The sequence below is a fragment of the Tupaia chinensis genome, unplaced genomic scaffold (genome assembly GCF_000334495.1).
Source record: "Tupaia chinensis unplaced genomic scaffold, TupChi_1.0 Scaffold000112_1, whole genome shotgun sequence".
NCBI classification, from domain to species: Eukaryota; Metazoa; Chordata; class Mammalia; order Scandentia; family Tupaiidae; genus Tupaia; species Tupaia belangeri.
Window position 1 is genome coordinate 1,246,482 of NW_006159576.1, and position 22,732 is coordinate 1,269,213.

Consider the following 22,732-nt stretch of genomic DNA (forward strand, 5'->3'; position numbering starts at 1 on the left):
TATATGTATGCCTAAAATTCCGAAAGGAGAAATGGAGAGGGGATTGCTGCATGACCCCCCCCCTCCGGGGGTGCTTTTCCATTTTGTCTCTCTTTGATGAGCACTTGTGCCCTCTTGCAAATTTTAAAAATTGTTTACCTTATTAGCATATTGATTTAGAGAAAACTGTGTTGTTTGCTGAATAGTTTCAACCTGTAACCATATTCAGATATCCCTGATCTCAAATACACCTTTCTCACAACCTCACCTACTTGAATTTTAATCTCATCTGTATTCTTGCCACTTTCATCCTTTTTAAAGGATTACACTTCCTCCTTCCTATGTTTTACTCGTCCTCATTCCCTGCTTGTGAGAGTGGCATCACCAAGACACTGATGACACTTGGGCCACCAATGACATAATCACCACCAAGTAGCCTTTTTTTTTTTTTTTAAATAGGTCATAGTTTTAGTTTATTTTTAAACCCATCACACCATGAATTCATAGGGAATAGGTTCACACAAGTGGCTTCTCTGGGTGCAGCAGGCTGGTGCTTCAGTTGAACCCAGGTATCTTTCTCTTTGACTTTCTTCTTTCTTTGGTCATTTTCCTTCACATGTTTTAGGAAGCTATCTCTGCTCTTAGAATGGGTAATATGCTCAATACGCACATTAATTCTCTTGGCAAGAATCTTGCCTTTAACTTGTTTTTTTCACAACAACGCCAACAGCATGCTGGGTAACATTGTAGACTCTTCCAGTTTTGCCATGGTAACATTTGTGGGACATTCCTTTTTGGACAGTACCCATTCCCTTGACGTGTACAATATCACCTTTCTTGTAGATTGGCATGTGTGTTGCCAAAGGAACCCCTCCCTGTTTTTTAAAAGGCCTAGGGAACATATATCGGGTGCCTCTCCTCTTTTCCTTTGTGTTCGTCCTTTTGGTGCCCTTTGTGTTCGTCATTTTGGTGGATTACTGGAAGATGGCGGTTTCAGTCTGTTAACCCTTACATGATTTAGCTTTTTGTAGCTGTTTATATTGACCCCTCCTTAAAACATTCTTGTTCCTGGGCTCCTAGGGCATTGCAGCAACATGGTTCTCCTGCTGCTCTCTGTTCACTGTTGGGCAGATTCCTTATGGCTCTCTTTGGCATAGCAACTCAGCGCAGACACTTCCCAGGGATCTGACGTCACTTCTTTCTCTGTATGTTCTTCATCAACATCTCGGCTGTTTCTGCAAGCATGGCTGTCGTCTTTGTACCATGACTTCTTAGATATGCATGTGACCCTGATTTGTAACTTTAAAGCTTTTTTCTTTTCATGAGAGAAACAGAGAGCGACAACTCTGTCAGTGCCTTGATGCTGCAGTCCACGTGGAGCCCTAGGCAGTTCTGGATCATGGGCATGTGTGTGCCTGACGTGCCCGGCAGTCTCTGGATCCAAACCCAGGGCCCTCACGTGTTGGTTAGCCTCGCAGAGCACTGCATTTTATCACAGTGCTATTGTCTGCCCCCTGGATTCATCACTTTAATTTTAAACCCAGCTTTAATCTACTTGTCATATGGTTCTACGTCTCTTTTTATTTCTTTATTCATTCATTTTTTATTTTGAGGGAGATTTTTGCTATAGGGCATGTGCACTCTCTGGAGAAACAGAGAAAGAAAGCAAGAAATCATTCCACAGGGGGGATGGACACGCTCTCTTTTCTCCTCTTGGGATCGTGGGCATGCATGCACATGCACTTGGCATGAGTTTTTGTTTTGTTTTTAATAATTACTCCATGTATCTTTATTTGTTTTTTTAAAATTGACCAGAGAGGGACAGAGAGAGAGAGAGAGGGAGAAAGAAAGTGAGAAAGCAAGCTGCCAGGTCGAAGATTTAAACCACAGCCATGTGGGAGTCCAGTGCCCTTTAACCACCACACCACCTGCTGTTGGCCCCACCCAGTGTGAGTTTTATGCTGCTGGGTCCAGGACACAAACTGCAGGCAACTATGTGGGAGTCCAGCCGTGTAACCATCGTACCATCTGCTGGTCCCTGTTTCTACTTCTGTCTCAGTTTATTCAAACTTAAACGGCCTCTTCCTTGTCTGCTCTCTTCCTGCCCCATCTCAACCCATCTTTCCTTATTCTCCATGTCAGTAAACCATGTCACTTACTCTCTAAGTCATCAAAGCTAGACATTTCAGGATAGGCTTCAACTCTTCACAGTCTGCCAGCACCCCTCTGGGCTTTGTCTTCTCTGACTCCTATCAGGTCTTGTTTTTTTCTGTAAAATGTCAGGAATCCGTCTTCTTTTTTTCTATTATAGTCAAGCATTCTTCAACTTTTCCTGTTATGATTCAGTTTAAATGTCATTTTCCATCTTCCCCAAGTGCACACAGAGCCTTCCTGTTTCACTTTCTTCCCTTGAGAGATCTTATTATAGCTGACGTTGTACTTGCTAAAGTAAAGGACTGTCTAATGCCTAGGCAAGTGCTGGAATACAAGAGGTGACTGATCTACGTCTTTTGAATCAATTCGAATCTGGTTCTTAGTTCACAGTTTCCTGGAAGGGATGTGTGCGTCAAGTGTGAGGTCTATTTCCTCAAAGCAGAAGTCAGTGGGAAAGCAAGCAAAGTGAGCGTTTGATAAAAGTCCACTTTTCAGTCTTTATCCAAGTCTTGTGTAGAATAGTGCAGAAGACATTGATAAAAATGACACATAGATAATCTACGCAGTATGTATGTACAGTTTCTAGAAGAAATGTTTTTGAGGGCGAGTCAGTCCATAAATATTGGGTAGGGACCTGCCTCAGAGGAGAAGTTTTAGAGTAGAAGATTATTGTGCAGTGTATTTAGGAAATCCAAAAGGTTTCCAGAAAGAGGTAAAACAAACCTGTTTCTCTCACAGGCCGCTAGTTCAATCGACGCGGAAGACGGGCTGAGGTTCATGCAGGAGATGATCGAGCTGTCGAGTCAGCAGCAGAAGGAGCAGCAGCTGCCTCCACGAGCTGTGCAGATCGTCTCCCACCCGTTTTTTGGCAGGGTGGTGTTGACTGCTGGGCCAGCGCAGTTTGGGCTGGATCTGTCGAAACACAGAGAGGTATGTACACATAGGACGTGCTTGCTGAGAGAGAATTTACGGTATTAAATGCTGCCTCATTTCTTCGTCTCCTCTCTAATTTATTTTGAAAACATAAATAATCAACTTAAGGTATAAAACATATCTTGAAAATTTGGAGTCATAGTTATGTTTGTAATATTCTCACAGAGTTCTATTTAAAATAATTGTTCAGAGTCTCTGCAACTTCCTGGTCCCTTCTCTGGGCCTGAAAGCCATTGTTCAATAAAGAACCTTTAATTTATTGAACAGTGGTTTTCAGACCCAGCTGTGGTAGTACAGATCATAGGGCACCATCGTGCCTTTCTAGAGTCATTTTGGAAGGCCTGGCTATTAGAAGTCTGGGGAGGATTTTGATGTGACAGGGTCCTGTCGGAGGTCTGCTTCTCTCTTTCTCTCTCTCACATGAAATAAATAATAAGAACTTTTAAGAAATAGTTTCCAGACTTTCTTACTCTAGTAGAACCTTTCTTTGAACAGAAATCTAACTCAGGAACTTAATGTAGAAAACCCCTAAAAGCGCTGGCTCAGGTGGGTATGCGGAGCACAGACCTGAGGTTCCACTGGGTGAGCTTTGGAGACAACTGTGCAAATTCATTTTCTTGTTATAACGCAGACCTGCATAGCTGAGCAGTTTACAAGTTTGTCTGGTTGGTCAATTGCAGAGCTGGGGCAAGAGCCCAAGTATCCTGACCCTCTAACACCAGTGCTCTCTCCACTGTATTGTTCTTAATTCAGATTTTTTTCTCATTTGTGCTTTAAATGTATGTCGAAGGCTTATAGATGGATTCATTCATTCATCAACTCTATTGAGTGCCTAGTATATTCTAGGAACTTCTTGTAAATTTTAGTTTACAAATCCAATGAAGGTTCATCCCCTCATAGAGTTTATATTCTAGTAGAGTGAGGGACATTAAAACACTTGTACAAGAACATTTTCTATAAATCAGTTCTTGGGGCCCTCATAACCTAGTAGTCAAAGGACTTGAGTCCCACATGACTGGCTGTGGTTTGAATCCTGGCCCTGTAAGCTTGAAAGCATGTCAGGCGCATGTGCTTGAATGCCCACATCCTGACAGGATGGAGAAATGGACAAGTTATTGCATTGTGACCACACCCCATTGAGGGGTGCTTTCTCCCTCTTTCTCTCTCTCTGGGAAGTAAATGTACCCTCTGTTAGTTAAAAAACAAATAGATTCTCTCGTGATTTAATGTTTCTAGGAAGAATAACTGCTTGCAGATTCATGTAGGAAAAAAATCCATTCTTTTTCCCTTTTTCAAAAATTTTTCCAGTTATTAATGATGGTTTGTTTGTTTGTTTGTTTTTGAGAAATTTTTGCCATATGGTGCTTGTACTTGTCACAGAGACAGAGAGCTAGAAATCACCTACCGGGGTATGGCCACACCACAATCCCTTCTCCATTCTTCTCTTAAAATTGTGGGCATGCACACACATGTGCCTGGTGTGAGTTTCAAGCTGCTGAGTCCAGGACTCAAACCACGGTTGACCACATGGGAGTCTCGTACCTTAACTACTATGCTACCTGCTAGCTCCACTAATGATGGTTTAAAAATTGTTCCCAGCATTATAAATGTAGTAATGGGTATATAGCGAATCTACACACAGATGCCAACTTTACCACTTACTGACATTGTAGCTTTGAACAATTATGTAACCTGAGTCTCAGTTTTCCCAGATATAAGATGGAAATATTACTTGTTTCACTTGGACTCATTGTAAAGATCAGGTTTACTAATTTCTTTTAAATTCCTTCATCAACTATAAAGCACAATATATTGGGTACTATGATATACAAAATGTTTAAAACAAAGACTTTATGCTGAATAGATATTGGATGTGTTATCTTTAGACAATAAATTAGTTCTGGTTCCCTTAAAGCTCTATGTAATGAAGTTTAATCACTAGGTTGCAATTTGAGAAGATAAAAGGATCCTTAAATTACTTTTATTTTTGACAGACCAGAGGATTTGTGGCAAGCAGTAAACCATACAATGGTTGTTCGGAGCTTACTAACCCCGAGGCAGTGGTGGGAAAAATTGCATTGATACAGAGAGGACAGTGCATGTTTGCAGAGAAGGCACGTAATATCCAGAATGCTGGAGCCATTGGTGGCATTGTTATCGGTGAGTAACCTCCATCCCATTGTATTGACGAGATCGTTTTTAGGATTTTTCCTTTTATTTTCTAAAATTTTATCCAAGATTTGTCATATTATTGTTCTCTTAGACCATATAAAGTATAAGTAGTCCAGTGACTCCTAACAACTTCTGTATATCTGATCTCTTTTAAATACGTAGGTTTGGGTTTCTGAATATTAATGTGGAAGTATTAGGGGTGAGATGTGAGAATGGAGTAGGAATAAGTGGTCAAAACACTCAATATTGTGGCTAAGAAAATGTGCTGATGCTATCCAAAGCCACAAAAGGGCAGGGACTGCACTGTGCCACCTCAAGGGGGAGCCACTGAAAACATTCATTCCTCCCAGAGATGCAGCCTATGGAAGCAGACACCTGAGGGTAGAGATCTTTGCTCTGTCACAAAATCACAGTGTGACCTTGACCAACTTCAGTTTTCTTACCTGATTATTAAGTAGAATATTTTTTGAGCTTCAGTGAAAGTGATAATGACCATCTTTTACATAGGTGCAAGGTTTAAAGCTTATATATGTGTGCGTATTTGTGTGTATATGTATATATATATTCCATTTCTTACCATAAAAGAAGACATGGGTACAATGACTAGTTGATAGCAGTTTTGTTTTCTTTAACCAACCACTGGACCTTTCCCACTGTAATTACAAATTACCAACCTTATATTATTTTACCCAGCTATTTTAACCAGTGGGGTTTGCTTTTATCTGTCATACAGAATCACTGAAATTGTGGCAAGTAATCCGTGACTCTCAGGGGAAATACACATTTATCTGTTGTAGTAAATAGGAGTTGATACTCAGAACTAGAAGCCCTGGGGTGTCACTACCTAATTATGACTTCTTCTGTTTATCTTCTCACATGGGGAAAATTCATTTTGGATTTCTTTTCATTTTTCTTCTATTTTTTTTCCCTCAAATTTTCTAATTAGGATAGATTTCCTTTCTGAGGACAGCATGAGTAAAAACTCATTTAAAATAAAATACAGGTTGAGTATCCCGTATCCAAAATGATTGAGACCAGAAATGTTTCACATTTCAGAATTTTTCACATTTTGAAATATTTACATATACGTAATGAGAAATCTTGGGTGTTTTATATATGAGGTATATATAAAGGCTATATACATGGCCTGAAGGTAATTTTATGTGGTATTTTTGATAATTTTGTGCATGTAAGTTTGTATACATTGAACCATCAGCAAAGGTGTCTAATCACAGTTACTCATAGTGGTATTTGCAGGCCTTTTTGACTTTTTCAACATCTTTAGACCAGAGAGCAGAGAAAAAGCAGAAAAACACAGTGAGAAATGCAAATAGGTGTTGGCCCTATGTGGGGCATTGAGAGGAACTTGCCATTGGTGCGTCAGCCTACCACAGGCTTTTTATTACCTTTTATGGGTGTGGTTTTGTGGGGGAACCTGGGCATACTAGGAAAAGACACATTGCAGATGAAGGGGCTGGGAGTGTATTGTTTCCCTTGGGGACAATGAATAAATTGTGTATTATGCACGGCATTTTCACTGCCATCTGTGACATGAGATCAGGTGTGGGATTTTATACTCGCGGTGTCATGACAGTGTTCACAAAGTTGGGTTTTAGAGAATTTGGGATTTCTAGATTAAGGATGCTCAACTTGTATTAGGATTTATCGCAGCAAAAATTAGTTACTGTTCTTTTCGTTTGTCTCATAAGGGCATCCAATGTTGATTTAACGAATATACAAATTTAATGATTTAAGTCTTTAAGAGAAATTCTATTTAGTAACTTAAATCAGCAGTTGGCAAACTGAAGATTGTAAGTCGAATCCAGTATATTGACTGTTTTTGTAAATAAAAGTTTTATTGGGACTCAGCCACACAGGTTCATTTGCATGTTGTTTAAGCTAGGGTGGTAGAGTTGATTGGTTATATCAAAGAATTGCAGAGCCTAAAATATTCACTATCTAGCCGGTTACAAAAAGAGTTCGCTGACCCTCATTTAAATTAACATCCTCTTTGTCTGGTTGTTTTCCACACTGATATTATTTTTATGAAGAATTTAATATCTGACTATCAATACTCTCATGAACATCTCTTATTTAACAAAACTTAAAGATGGAAATATAAAATCTGAAAATGTATGTGCATTGATATTTTAAAAAATCTTTTTATGTGTAGTATTTTAGATTTTGCCTATTTTTCAAAGTCTTGTTTTCATGATATTCTAGAATATGAAAGGGTAATCAAGTGAAATGTTTTCTTTAGTAGTTGTTAGTTGCAGAATCCTATCCTGGGTTCAATGGATAAATGAGTAAGAGACAATGATTCCTATTCTCAGAAAATGTAATTAAAAAAATTTTTTAAAGAATTATTTTATTGAACTGTATTTATTTTATTTATTTTAATTTGATCAGAGAGAGAAAGAGAGAGAGAGAGAGAGAGAAAGCTGCAGGTCCGTGACTTGAACTGCGGTCAGCCATGTGCGAGTCCAGTGTTCTTAACCACTACACCACCTGCTGGTCACCAAAAAATTTAATTTTTAAAGAGATACTTTCTTGTGTTACAACTATTTTCCTAAGGCTTTTTTTGTTTCTGACAAAGAATTTTGTTTTTTGTTTGTTTTGTTTTTCACTGATTTTATTTATATGGAAATGAGTAGATTAGGATTTAGGATTTTTTTTTTTCTTAATTGGCAGAGGATGTATGTGCTCACCCAAAGAGAGAGAGATAGGGAGAGGGAGAAGGCAACCCCTCCCTCCCCAGTGAGGCACGGTCCTGCCACAGTCCTCTCTCCATTTTGTCAGGATTTAGGGCAAGCACACATGCCAGGTGTGTTTTTCAAGCTAGCAGGACTGGTATTCCAACCATGGTCTTCCAGGTCTGGCTCCTTTAACCATTAAGCTGATGGCTGGCCCTGGATTTAGTTCGTTTTATTGTAAGAACTAGAAGTATATGTTATCTTATAAATCATTTGGCTACAAGAGCTAATTTATGTAAGTTTGCTTAAGAAGTAAAGTTTATTCACTATATGGAAGTGGATTCTTTTCACTGAACCAAGAGTAAGAAATACAACTGGGATTCATAGGCAGTAAAAGGGATTCATAGGAGGAACTAAAAATCTTCAAGAACTATTACAGCTAACATTTTTCACATTTCTCTCTGTCTCTATCTCTGGGTCCTTTGGATTCTCTCCTCTTTCCAATTCTGTCTCTTTCTTGAGCTTCTCCCTCACCTGCTCCCCCTTTGTTCCTCAGTTTCAAAATGGGCATTCTAAATTGCATCCTCAGCTCTGCGTCTGTGTCACTTAATTGGACTGTCCACCGCTTACTCAACCAGCCTTTCTGTGTGCAAGTTCCGGGTCCCGCAGGGAAGCGGAGGGTCGGGTAGCCATCTTTGTCCAGTGAATTTTCCACGTAGCAGGGCTGCTGAGAGCAAGCCCTGTGAGAGGACAGGGGTTTCTTCAGGGAGGCTGGCGTGTGTGATTGAGGGTAGACATGACTGGCATCTCCTATAAAATAGTGTCTAATAGTTTTACTGTAGTTATTTCATGAGTATAAAATAACAATTCTGCTTCATTCATCTTGCAGGGGAAAAACCACTACAGTCATAATTTGTTTTTGTGAGCATATATTAAAAAGAGCTATCAGTTTGTAGTTTGTTAAAACAGTATAATATAGTAATACCATTAGAGGAGTGCTTAAACAACAAAAAATCATGCATGGCTCTATCACTTGTAATTCATATCATTAAATTGTTGCATTTCTAGGCTTTTGGATGAACATGTAAAATGTGTGCAGTTAAAAATGACAGAATTTTGTCTTCTACTTTTTTCATGTATTACTATGTCATTCTGTTTTTCCGCGTGGTACCTCAGGGAGTTCGTTACGGCGTGCCCATGATGGTTTACAGTTGTTCACAATTAAAAATAGCACTTTTGTAAAGTTCTTTGGATGTGGAGTTTTTTATTTATTCATTTCCTTAGGATACATTTCTAGGAGAATTAGTGAGTCTGAAAGTTGTATTTGTTTTTATGATTCTTGATTCATAAGGTCATTCTAACAAGCAAGTGAAAAACTAACAGTTGGAAGACAGCTCTTTCTAATGGACAGATGTTTTGATGTTGCTGTATTCGTTTTCTGGCCAGATGACAATGAGGGGAGCAGCAGTGATACTGCCCCTCTGTTCCAGATGGCGGGTGATGGAAAGGACACTGATGACATCAAGATCCCCATGCTGTTCTTGTTCAGCAAAGAAGGAAGCATCATCCTGGAGGCCCTGCGGGAGTACGAGGAGGTGGAAGTCCTCCTTTCTGATAAAGCAAAAGATCGCGGTAAGGGGACAGAACCATCTGGCTTTCATACCACTTAGCATTCATTTTATTTGGTGATAAAAATGAGTTACAATTTTTTAAAAACTGTTTTTACTGGTAAAACCAGTAACATTTTTAGAAGATGATCTCAAAATAGTTTTGTTTTAGAAATCAGGGTAATAAAACATTTATTTTGGTTTGTTTGCTGAGTTAAAATGTATTTTAGCATTATATTTTTATATTTAATTTATTATTTTTGCTATGTTCCTATCCAGTTGATAAAAATACAAGAGTCTTCATCAAGAAAGTCATTTAAACGTCCAGAAATGTTCACCAGTCATTTTCTACTGATATTACATATTACATTTCTTTTATAAGGATAAGACATTGTATACGATGGTATTGTGTACAGCATGGTAGCAGTGGGTCTTAGCAAGTCTCCTGTACTTGAATGACTACTCTCTTGGTGAAGGCAATAAAATCTAGCAGCTTCTCCCCCACCGAGATCTGTATCACATGGATATTTATAAGTTATAAGAATTTTAAAATGGCTGTCTACAAAGCAAGATGACACGCCTTAAATTCAATGGGTATATTGTCTTTCTTAAGCCGAAATATTTGTTAATCCAGGTTGGGTATCCCTTACCAAAAATGCATGGAACAAAGTGTTTAAAATTTTAATCCTTTTGGATTTTTTGATATTTAGATATTCATAACAAGCTATTTTGCACAATGTTTCATATCGCAGAGCTTTGACTGTTCCTTGTCACGTGAGGTTAGGTGTGGAATTTTCTACTTACAGCATAATGTTGGCTCTCTGAAAGCATCTTGGAGTATTTTAGATGTCCAGTTTTCAGATTAGGGATGCTCAACCTGTACTTTGAAAGTGCTGTGAAACCCAAACTACTGGTATAAATGCAAGGTCGTACTAGTGTTCTTTTATAGTTGCACGCCCAGGGCCAGGGGGAAATGAGGGAGGTGGGCCACCAGATGCAGGGCATGGTCCTGCTGTGACAGCAGTCTGTTATCTGCTGGAGATGCCAGTAGAGAGAGCCATACCTCCTTGTCCCTGTAAGTGCGGAAAGCTGTGCAGTTTGTACTAGGTGGTTATGTCCCTGGGGTGTTTGATAGATGTGTAAGAAATCTATTCAATTTAGTGTAACTAAAATGTCGGGCGTATTTTTAAAACAAGTTTGGTGATAATCCGATACTAGCCTAATCGTTTTTATCTTAACTTCTTATTTTATTCTTTGAAAGTCTTTGAAATGTTAACTATTTAAGAGCATTGGCATAAGTGAGCAGGCTATATGTAGAAAGGATGTACAGATGGAAACAGAATACAAAGGCTTTTTAATCTTCTTAATCCTCCTATGTCCCTGATTTCTTTTTCTGGGCCGTTTTTCTAAACTCGTATCTTCTTTCCTACATAAATTCATTTAGGCACATTAAACTTAGGCGAGTTATTCCATGTAACTCTTTAATGCCTTTGCTTTTTTCCCCTATTCTGTGCTACCATTGGAATTTCAGCAGCAATTTTAAAAGGTAAAATGATTCCAAGCTACATTATTAATAGTAGTAAGTATCTTGCATTATAAGCCTTAAGTTATCTATGTATATATGTATGTGTACACACACACACACGCACACGCACGCAGTTTTGGCTCAGTGGATACCATGATAATATCTGGGTTAATGTATTTAGATTATTTTTCTGTCTAGCCAGCTGTCCTGTAGTAATAATTCTTTATTGTCAAAATAAATTCTGTTAATTATACATCCCATATAATAGATGAACTCACTAGTTTGTATCTGTACAGGAGTTACTCTAACAAAGGTCCAATTTGTTATTTATTCCTTTTGATCACTTTTTATTGGAATCCTGTAAGATATTTAGGACAATGATTTGTGTCTAGTGCTCATATGTATGTGTGGGTGCTTGGGGTTAGGACTACAGGATTATGGTAAAACGTGTGCTTCCCATACCAGAGAAAGGGTATGAGAAATGAGCAATTCTGAAATCCTAGTAAATGGTATTCCCTAAAGGATCTCGCCATAAAAGGATATCATTTAAATGACCATTTTAAAAACCTTTGGGGGAACCAGCAGTTAGCATAATGACTACGTCGCTGGACTCCCACGTAGTTAACCACGGTTCGCGTCCCAGACCCGGGGGCTTAAAACTCTCGCCAAGCGCGTGTACGTGCATGCCCCAGATCCCAAGAGGAGAATGGAGGAGAAGGGATTGCGGCGTTGCGGCGTGACCATGCCCTCTGGGGGGTGATTTCTCGCTTTCTGTCTCTATGTCTCTCTCTGTCTGGCGAGCGCATGTGCCCTGTAGCGAAAACCTCTCCAAAAAAAAAAAAAAAATCCTTTGGGTAGTCTATACTTTTTTTGTTTTTTAGATTTGTTGCTATAGTGTATAGTGGTTGCACTCTCCAAAGAGAGACAGTGAGAAGGAAAGTGAGAAATCACCCTCCCTGCCCTCCTACCCTGGGAAAATGACCATGCCACAATCCCTTCGCCTCCATTCTGTTCTCCGGATCAGGCACCCATGCACATGTACCCAGCGTGATTTTCCAACTGCTGGGTCTGGGACTTGAATGGCGGCTGACCACCTGAGAGTCGTGTCTTAACCACCATGTCACCTTTTGGCCCCAGAGTAACTTTTTTTAAGAGAGATTTTTGCTATAGGGTGCATATGCTTGCCAAAGAGACAGAAGGACAGAAAGAAAGTGAGAAATGACACCCTAGGGGGGATGGTCATGCTGCAATTCCCTCTCCATTTTCCTCTGGGATTTTAGTCACACACACAATGTGCTCAGCATGAGTTTCAAGCTACTGGGTCTGGGACTTGAACCGTGGTCAACCAGGTAGGATTCCAGCGATGTAACCATTGCGCCATCTACTGGTCCCAGAATGACTATTTTTTTTTTAATAAAAGGGTCTTGAAGTCCCCCCTCCGTTTTTTTTCCCCCATATTTGGTCTTTTGAGAATTACATAGCTGTCTTAATTAAATCAAATTATAGTGTGATTGTTAATATTGATCAGTGTAACAAAAGTCAGTAATAGTAGTTTTTAGAAATAAACTATGTTATTCACTCTGGATAATATCTTTAAAAACTCAGGTCTAAAGTGGTTATCATTATTCCACGATTCTGAATCACTCTCTGAAAGAATGGGGTCAGAATCAGGTGAATTGTGATGTAGCTGCTTCCTTGCTACAGGTTGAGGAACACTGAACGAAGTCTCCCAGCTGTGTGTCTGGCTATACCGTACCATCATCATGGGTACTGACTCGGATTAAATAAGTACTTGGACCAGCAGATGGTGTAATGGTTACGTTGCTGGACTCCCACATGGTCAGCCACAATTCGAGTCCGGACCTGGTGGCTTAGAGCCCATGCTGGTCACGTGTGCCTATGTGCCCAAGATCCTAGGAGGAGAATGGAGGAAAATGGACTGTGATGTGGCCATCCCCCCAGGGGCAATTTCTTGCTTTCTCATTCTCTCTCTGGAGAGCGAGCACACATGCCCTATAGCAAAAATCTCTTGAAAAAAAAAAAGTACACCAAATAATACCATTCTTAAATCTATACCATTTAAGATGACCCTTTCTAAATATCTCATTCTACAAATGCAGTTTTTCTTATAAAGTCAGTGTTGGCTAGAGCTGTCTTCTATACAGAAAATAGAAACCCCTAAACAAATTCCCTCTCCCATTCCCATCTTTTCATTGTGATAAGTCCCAGCCATTAGTACAGATATACCTGATGCAGTCCAATTCTGCTAGCAAAATTTTCAGATATCTTATTGACATCCTTCTTCAGAAGCATTTACATCTTTAGTAATCTATTACATGGAGATGTTGCTTCCTCAGGTTTAAAAGTGAAGTTATCCAGGCTGTCGTTGAGCTGAACTTGCAGTATTGTACTTTTCATATGTCTCCCCTTGCCACGATGGCAGGCTATGCAGGTATTTAATTGAATTCCCAACCTTCTACCCACAAACAAAAGACAATGTATTATTACATTGAGATCCAGATTGAAGCAGTTTACAATTAAGAATCAATTTCCTTTTCTCAGTAGTAGTTCCCAAGGGGAGAAAAATCAGTCATTTTAACTTATAATGCACTGTCACGCTTGCAGCTTACAGTGGAGGAGGGACTATCACAAGATGATTTCACGGCTGTCCTGTATTGGTGTTTTACCTGGTAAAGATGCAAACAAAAAATGGAGGAAAGAAAACAACATCTCTCTCTTTCTGGAAATGCCTCATCAATCCTGTCTTCACTCCCATGGCCTTTTCCCCCTTTGAGAGTATTTAGCCATCCTGAATATCCATTCCAAATGTCACCTTCTAGATGAACTGCTTTTATACTGTCCTGGGTAAACTTAAGGGCATCGTTTGAAATACAGTGTACTATGATATTTGTATCCTCTTATGTAGTTCTTTAGCAGAGTCTTATCTTGGTATTCCTTGCCTTCAGTGAATACTGAATGTACAGATCAAAAAGTGTAGGACTGCAGAGATCCCCTCTCTAAGTCAGTGTCGAGGTTCCTTCCCCTTTTTCTATTAAAACTTACTGATGTTTCTTTTCTTTGTATTGAGATTTTCTCCCTTCTTTCTTTAGTTCTTCCGTTTCTGGAACACTGTTCCTGAGTTTAATGTACCTCATGCTCTTCAGACTGGTTTCACATGGGTGCAGAGGAAGCAGCCCTTAGAATGCAGCTTTGTGGCCACACAGCAGTCTCCTCCTTCCTATCCCTGTGCGTGTCTCTCAGTGCTGGTTCTAAATACTCCGATTGCTGCCTCTTTCTTGTTCTCTGATTCTGTGTGTTGTGAAAGCCAAGATACTTTCTTCACATTTTCCTTTCTCTCTTTCTCTTTCTTCTTTTGAATTTAGTTGATCTATGGTGATTTTTCTGTAGTTCTTCATAGAGTAATTATGACTATCTTTTGAAAAAGGTTATTGTTTTTAATTTTAAAACTTGTAATAAGTTGAACAATTCAGAGGTGCATTAAAAGTTTTTAAATAGGGGCCAGCAGGTGGTGTGGTGGTGAAGGTGCTGGACTCCCACGTAGCTGACTGGTTCAAGTCCCAGACCTGGTAGCTTGCTTTCTCACTTTCTCTGTTTCTCTCTGGTGAGCACACGTGTGCTATAGGGAAAAAAAAATCAAATACATAATTATTTTAAAGAAAGGTTTTAAAACAATCTCTCATGTTCCTGAGATAACCCGTGTTAAGACTTTGGTGTGGGACCAGCAGATGGCATCGTGGTTACGTCCTACATAGCCTACTACAGTTCAAGTCCTGGACCCAGTGGCTTTAAAATCACCCCAGACATGTGTGTGCATATGACCAAGATCCAGGGAGAAGAATGGAGGAGAAGGAATTGTGGTGTGGTGTGGTCATCTCCCCGGGGAGTGATTTCTCACTTTCAGTCTCAACTGTGTTTGTCTCTGGCAAGTGCACGTGCCCTAAGGCAAAAACAAAACAAAAGCCTCTTTAAAAAGAAAGAGTTTGGTATATGCGGCCAGCAGGTGGGATAGTGGTTAAGGCTCTGGACTCTCACGTGATCGAACACGGTTTGAGTCCTGGACCAGTGGCTTGAAACTCAGGCCAGGTGCATGTGTGAACATGCTCATAATCCCAAGTGGAGAATGGAGGAGAAGGAATTGCAGTACGGCATCCCCCCTGGAGGGTGGTTTCTCACTTTCTCTCTCTCTCTCTCTCTCTGCCTTTGTCTCTTTGGTGAGCACACAGGCCCTATAGCAAAAAACACTCATAAAAAAAGAAAGTTTGGTTTATGCTCTTTTATAGTTTTCTTTGTACTTTGTACATTTACAAATTACAGGGTGATTTTATTTTTCTTGTCACAGTCATGGGATATCCTCTATATACCATTCAGTAACATAACGTACTCTTTTAAAAGCTATCTTACATCGGGAACCAGCAGTTAGCATAATGGCTATGTCGCTGGACTCCCACGTAGTCGACCGCAGTTTGTGTCCCGGACCCGGTGGCTTAAAATTCACGCTGGGTGCGTGTGCGTGCATGCCCAAGATCCCGAGAGGAGAATGGAGGAGAAGGGATTGTGGCGTGACCATCCCCCCTGGGGGGTGATTTCTCGCTTTCTGTCTCTATGTCTCTCTCTGTCTGGCGAGCGCACGCGCCCTACAGTGAAAATCTCTCAAAAAAAAAAAAAAGCTATCTTACATTGTATAGTATGACCATACCATGATTTATTTCATCACTTCTTTATTAGACATCCAGCTTCTTTCCAGGTGTTTATTTTGCCATTATGTACAGTGGTGTAGAAAACATCCTTGCACGGATTTTCTTACATGTTGACTCTTACTTCTCTAGAATTTTGAAATTTGCTAAAGTGGAGTGCTGGGGAGAGGGGTATGGGCCTTTTAAATTTTGTCACATGTCACAAATTGTATTCTGAAAAAGATTGTAGCGGTCCATGTCCCTTCCAACAGGATGTGCGGGCACTCTTCTCTCCCTGTTTAGTCAGCACAGTACCCTTCGGAGGTAATAGTTCCATCTTCTCTTTTCATATGAATTCCCTATTCGGAGGCTATGCCTTTTGGGTTTTTTTTGCTTTTTTTTTTTTTTATTTTTAGAGAGATTTTTGTTATAGGGCACATGTATTCACTGGAGAGGCAGAGAGAGACAGAGAGACAGAAAGTGAGAAATAACCCCCCAGGGGGAATGTCCACCCTGCAGTCCCTTCTCCTCCATTCTCCTCTCGGGATCTTGGGCACACACGCATGCCCAGCGAGAGTTTTAAGTCTCCAGGTCCGGAACTCGAACTGCAGTTGATACGCAGGAGTCTAGTGATGTAACCATTACGGCATCTGCTGGTCCCAGGCTGTACCTTCTTTAAATAAAGTTGTATTTCTTTTCTAGATATTTTATTAGGACCACTCTATTTATTTGTATGTATGTGTACATTTATTTTCCTTTATTTACACATCTACAAATAGAAATTCTATAAATATCTAGAAAAGACATGCATATATATAAAGACATTTATATTTGTGGGGGTCTTCAAAAAGTTCATAGAAAATGTGTATCATAAAAAATACTAGGGGACCAGCAGTTAGCGTAATGGCTATATCGCTGAACTCCCACGTAGTCGACCGCAGTTTGCGTCCCGGACCCAGTGGTTTAAAACTCACGCCGGAACGTGTGCATGCGTGCCCAAGATCCCGAGAGGAGAATGGAGGAGAAGGGATTGCAGCATGGCCATCCCCCCTGGGGGGTGATTCCTTGCTTTCTGTCTCTCTGGTGAACGCACGCGCCCTATAGCAGAAACCTCTCAAAAAAAAAAAAATACTACATGGATTTATAATTTTTTTGCACCAAATGTAGCTTGTACTTTAATTTCATTTTTCCGTAAACTTTTTAAAGTTAAAATATGCCATTTTCCCTGAAGATCATCTTTGGACTGAATATTACTTTCTTTCATTTACAGTTTTAATGAAATCAGAAATATTACTTTCTTTAAGGCTCCTGGGTTTCCTGTCTTGCTTCACCCCACCCATTATTTTTAAGTCTCCTTCTTTCATGAGTTAGAGGAGGAGAGAGAGAAACAGGCACTGTCAACAGGGTATCACTCAGTGGTCGTTCCCCAGCCTTCCCAGCCAGCCATGACGGTGGCCACGAACAAACACCTGCCGCAGACGACGGGGCAGCCTGGAGCCGAGCCTTGGCCTTCCACACGGCTCTGCCATCGCAGGGCAGCGTGTCACTGCGACCCTCTGCCCACTCTGTATTGACGTGGTGTTTCCTACATTTCCTTCTGGAATTTTTCCAATTATTTACATTTTGGTCTTTAACTATTATGAAATTCATTTTTGTGTAATACAAGTTAGGATTCTGACTTGCAATTGAGTGTCCAATATTAACTATTAATAAGGTCGTCCACGTCTCCTTGAGTTAGACTGCCGCCTTTCCCAAATATCAAATGCTCCTGCATCCTTAGATCTGCTTTTGGACTTGCTCTTCTCTTCTATTGACCTATCTGTTTATTCCTGTGGAGAAAAGCAACAGTTGAGTGTTTTGAATAAATCGTAATATCCGATATGGCAACTCTCCCTTCACTGATTCTTTTTAGAGTATCTTCACTTCTCTTTGATGTGTATTCTTCCATAGGAACTTTAATACCTGGCTACAAAAACAGAAAGAAATAGAAATAGGATTCATTTCCACTTTGGAATTATAAGTGGCATACTTTACATATGAGTTAAGAAAATGTTAAATATTAAGACCTATATAGAGAAATATCTATGTATTTACTCAGATCTCATCTTATGATTTTATAATATTCAGCAATATGGACCTTGTACCTTTCATAATTAAGTTGGTGTTTTGTAGCTTTTATTTCTGTTTTTGAAAGGGTACATGGTTTTACTTTTAGTCAGTTATTGCTACTGCAGAGAAGTTATTGATACTTATACTTAGTTTTACTTTTCTTATCAAACTCTTAGTTTTAATAGACTTTTTAAAATTAGAGTTGCTTTGAGTTTTGATACGTAGCCACAATCTGAAAATATAGGTAATTTGATCTTTGACATTTACACTGATTTCTCTCTCTCTCTCTTTTTTTTTTTTTTTAAGTTTATGCATGATAGTGCATGTGTCCAGGTGGGAGAGAGAAACACCTTCAACAGAGTCTGGCCATGCCATGATCCCCTTCCCTAAGTCCTCTAGTTCATCAGGACCTTGGGCACTCATGCATGTCCTGTGGATTTCAGGTTGACTGGGCTGGAGATCTGAACCTGTGGTTGGCTGCGTGGCTTCCAGCAGTGCAGTTCATAGACTGCCCACTGTGTGTAGAAACTGGGCCTGCACTGACTGTTGTTTCCTTACCTGATTGCATTAGCTAGAGTGAGAAACAACCTGACACCTTCTCTTACCTTTCTGAACTGGAATAATACTATCTAGAAGGAAACTTGAAGGTTTTTACTTTTGTTTTTCCCTTGAGCATAGGATAGCCTAGCATTAAATAATTTCTGAACAGCAAGCTTCCTGCTTTCTTTGGGCCCCATCATCTAATCGTCTAGTTAGGTTGTACCTCCTCCATAGCTTAGAGGACAAAGAGAACATGTGGGGATCCTTCCCACACCTTCCTCCCCACACCCCCTCCAGGACACCCGCTAGGAGCATGTGTTTCGCTAACCAGATGATCTCATCCAGTCAGGGAAATACGAATACATTGACTTGTCCCTTTATGCCCTCTTCCCTCAGTTTTTCTGGTTTTATAATAGGTCCATCTTTTCTCTATTGGTTTCATTGTACACTTGTTACAAGAAGTTTAACCTCAGGGCCAGCATGTGGCATGGTGATTAAGGCATTGGGCTCCCACGTCGCTGACCGTGGTTTGAGTCTCTGACCTGGCACTTGCCTTCTCACTTTCCTGTTATCTCTTTTTCTATCTCTCTCTGGTAAGTCCTTTAGCAAATTAGTAATAAAAATAATAATGATAAATAAAATGAAATGAATAATTCTTAAAAAAAAAAGGTTTAAGCTATTTCTTAGCCTTCTGGTAGATTTTAGAATGATTTTTCTTGAAATTTATAGATCTACACATAAAACTTTTGTAAATAATCTCAATTCTTATCTCTATGAAAATATTTGATTTGATCAGTCACATCAAAATCCTTAATCATCTAAAAATCTGTGATGTATATTTTTTATGACTTACTGAGTGGAAGTTTCACTTTTCAGAAGATTATTATCTTAAAATATAGCATTGAGGGACCAGCAGTTAGCTTAATGGCTATGTCACTGGACTCCCATGTAGTCAATTGTGGTTCGAGTCCCGGACCCGGTGGCTTAAACTCACTCCGGGCACATGTGCATGCGTGCCCAAAATCCCAAGAGGAGAATGGAGGAGAAGGGATTGTGGCATGGCCATCCCCCCAGGGGGTGATTTCTCGCTTTCTGTCTCTCTGTCTGTCTCTGTCTGTCTGTCGAGCACATGTGCCCTATACCAAAAACCTCTCAAAAAAAATATATATATATAACATTAATACATCCTGTTTAAAATTTATTCTATGTAGTATGTTATTTACAAACTTTCCTAAATTTAGATATTTAGTGAATTTTAGCCATAAACTGCAACTTTGTGTTTTAGTAGTAGTATTGTTCCGTGATATTTCTTGGCACTTACTGATACCTGTCAGAGTTAGTCTTTTATTAGTCATTCCTTTCTGTTTGGAAGAACATTTAGTTTTCTTTTTTTTCCTTTCTCTCTCTCTCTTAATTTGCCAAAGGGTACATGTACTTGCTAGAGAGAGGAAGAGAGAGGGAAAGTGAGAAATCACCCCCTGGGTGAGATGGCCAACCTACAGTCCCTTCTCAGTTTGTCTCCAGGACTGTGGATATTCACGTATACATGCCCAGTGCATTTCTCCAGGCAGTGCTTGTCTCAAGCCCCTGGTCTGGGATTTGAACCACACAGTTGGCCACGTAGATTCCAGTCGCCTTAACCACCATGCCATTGGCTGAACCTCATTTACTTTCTCATACTGGCACATGGTGAAAAATGAATATACAGAAAGATGCATTGCATTATTATAAGACTTCAGTGCTTAATGTTTGCTATTCTACATTAGAATGATTCTCTTTAACTTTTTATTTCTTCATTTTGTTGCAAAAAACAATATGCTTTTGAAAGTGTAACAGCAAATTTATTGAGAGGGAAAGTAACAGGAAGTTTGTTTCTTTTTTATGTAGATCCAGAAATGGAAAATGAAGAACAACCATCCTCTGAAAGTGATTCCCAGAATCAGAGTGGGGAGCAAAGTACGTCAGCTTCTCAGGAGTTTGACTTGGTTGATCAAGAGTCTCCTGAGGAAAGTTCTCTAGACTCTCACCCAGAATCATTCTCTCAAGCAGATGCAGACAGTGCTGTAAGCATTTCCCCTGTTGAACAGACTTCACATCCCACAGAAAACCATGAGACTCCAAGTCTTGATGGTGAATGTACAGATTTAGAGAACCAACCTCAAGAACAGTCAGAGACTGAGGAAGATTCTAACCCTAATGTGAGCTGGGGTAAAAAGGTCCAGCCTATAGACTCCATCTTGGCAGACTGGAATGAAGATATAGAAGCATTTGAAATGATGGAGAAAGATGAGCTATGACTCACCAAAGAATCTGGTGGTAGGTATTTAAAAAAAAAAAAAAAAAAAGGTAAACTGTGGTTAGTAGACACCCTAATACTAAGCAGGCCCTCTAATGGGAGGCTGTAAGTATGGCAATGAGCAACCACGTTCTGACTGGGATATCTTAGGAATCTGGAGCATGCTGTGTTAGAATTGACCTTGTTGAAAACTGTCCCAACAAAAATGGAAACTCACAGTTCCCCCCCTCAAATGACGCCTGCAGCAACCTGCTCCACCTGGAGCCAGGAGATGAGGATTGGGCATGTCTGGGATCCAGATTTCTGCAGTCCCTGGATAGACAAACACATTCAGTTCATAGAGGAATGGGGATTAGGAGTTCATATAGCTCTTGAATCGAAGGAAGCTTGGATTTCTTGGATTAGGGTTAGAGGCTCTTTTGGGAAGTGACACATGAGTGTTGTGGCATTCTGGTTATGCTGCCTTCACAAAACCCCAGAGTGGTCTGAGTGGTGATGAAGCAGAAGCGGTCACAGTCAGTGACAGATATTTAAGAGAAGATGACTTGATTTTCCCCTCTATCCCCCTTGACAATGTCTTTTCATTTAAACCAAAGGTGAAACCAGTGTATTTTCTAGTGAGTTTTCTGCATAAAGACTAATCAGTGGGACCAGGTAATAAGGTCATATTGTGGAAATTGGTTACTCAATACTTTTGAAAAATGGAGCAAGGGAGAAACAATAATGTTGCAATATGAACTTCCCATCGGGCCTTCCATAGGGGCAGCTCTGACTACTCTTAAACGGAGCTTAGCGTTATATCCTTGTAGGGTAGGTGATACTCGATTCATTTCTTCAGTGGTGGGTACAGAACTCTAGCAATCAGCCTTACTCCATCCCATGTTTAGGATGCAGTTCGAGCCAGAAGGCCCAAATTGCCAACAGCTGGTTATATTTTGTTCCATTTTTCTCTCTTATGGAGCCATGGTAAAACTGTGGGAGTGATCCGAAATTCCTGGGGTTACTAGTATTTTTTTTTCCTTTGAAAGTTTGGTTTCAAAGTTGAAACCTTAGTTACACCTAAGGGGTCTGTCACATTTTCTATTGAATCATGGTTTTAAGTTTGCTTTTGTATCTTTTTTTTTTTTTTTAACAAATATTCCTTTTGATATGGACTTGAAAATTAAGTCTTTGGTGACCTGTGTAAAAAATGTACACAGTACCAACTACATATGGCCATATAGCATACAGAGAATGCTTTTTTTTCTTTTTTAAAGAGAGATTTTTGCGATAGGGTGCATGTGCTTACCAGAGAGACAGAGACAGCAAGAAATCACCCCCGAGGGGGGATGGCCACGCGGCAATCCCTTCTCCTCCATTCTCCTCTCAGGATTTTGGGCACACACAAACACACGTGTGCCCAGTGTAAGTTTTAAGCTGCCAGGTCCAGGACTCAAACCACAGTCAACTATGTGGGAGTCCAATGACGTAACCATTAGCCATCTGCTGGTCCCAAGAATGCTTTTTGTCCCTCTTTCTTTTTTTTTCCTTTTTAAGGTTTTTTTTTTCTTTATGATGGCTATCTGACACTGGCCACATTTAAGTTTCAAAAATTTTGTTGATAACTGTAGACAGTCCTGTAGTTGAAATCATGGCATTACTCATTTTATTTATTATTTTAAATTTATCAGTTCTGTGATCAGCTGTAGAACTGAATGAATCAGTTCTAAAGGAATATTTGAGAGACTTAATTTCCTTTCTCTTTACCATGACATTACCAAATAACCTTTTTCTAAAACACGGTTTTGAGGTACTGATGAACTTAAACTATATTTGGAGCTGTTAAAGAACAGCAGTGCTGTATTGTAGTTAATGTATATTCATGTATAGTATGTCTTAGATCCCAAGTAAACATGTTCTTTTATAAGGGGATAAATACCTGCTTTTGAAAATTCCAGGTAAATGTAATTGAGTCAGTGAGTAATAAATCTAATAGAGAATTCACTTTGGGGAGGGGGAAAAAAGAGTAGTATACAAGATCTTTATTGGCC

General features: G+C 39.8%; 1 protein-coding gene across 3 annotated transcripts in view; it reads left to right on the forward strand.

The window, feature by feature from the left end:
- EDEM3 (ER degradation enhancing alpha-mannosidase like protein 3) overlaps positions 1–21,986 on the forward strand; it is a 100,357-nt gene extending 78,371 nt beyond the window's left edge. For all 3 annotated transcript variants that reach the window (XM_027770085.1, XM_006143867.2, XM_027770086.1), the window contains exons 17-20: positions 2,872–3,063; positions 5,061–5,226; positions 9,378–9,563; positions 20,294–21,986. In XM_027770085.1, coding sequence (XP_027625886.1) covers positions 2,872–3,063; positions 5,061–5,226; positions 9,378–9,563; positions 20,294–20,703 — 954 coding nt within the window. In that variant the 3' untranslated portion in view covers positions 20,704–21,986. The remainder of the gene's footprint in view (positions 1–2,871; positions 3,064–5,060; positions 5,227–9,377; positions 9,564–20,293) is intronic.
- Positions 21,987–22,732: the final 746 nt, after the last annotated feature.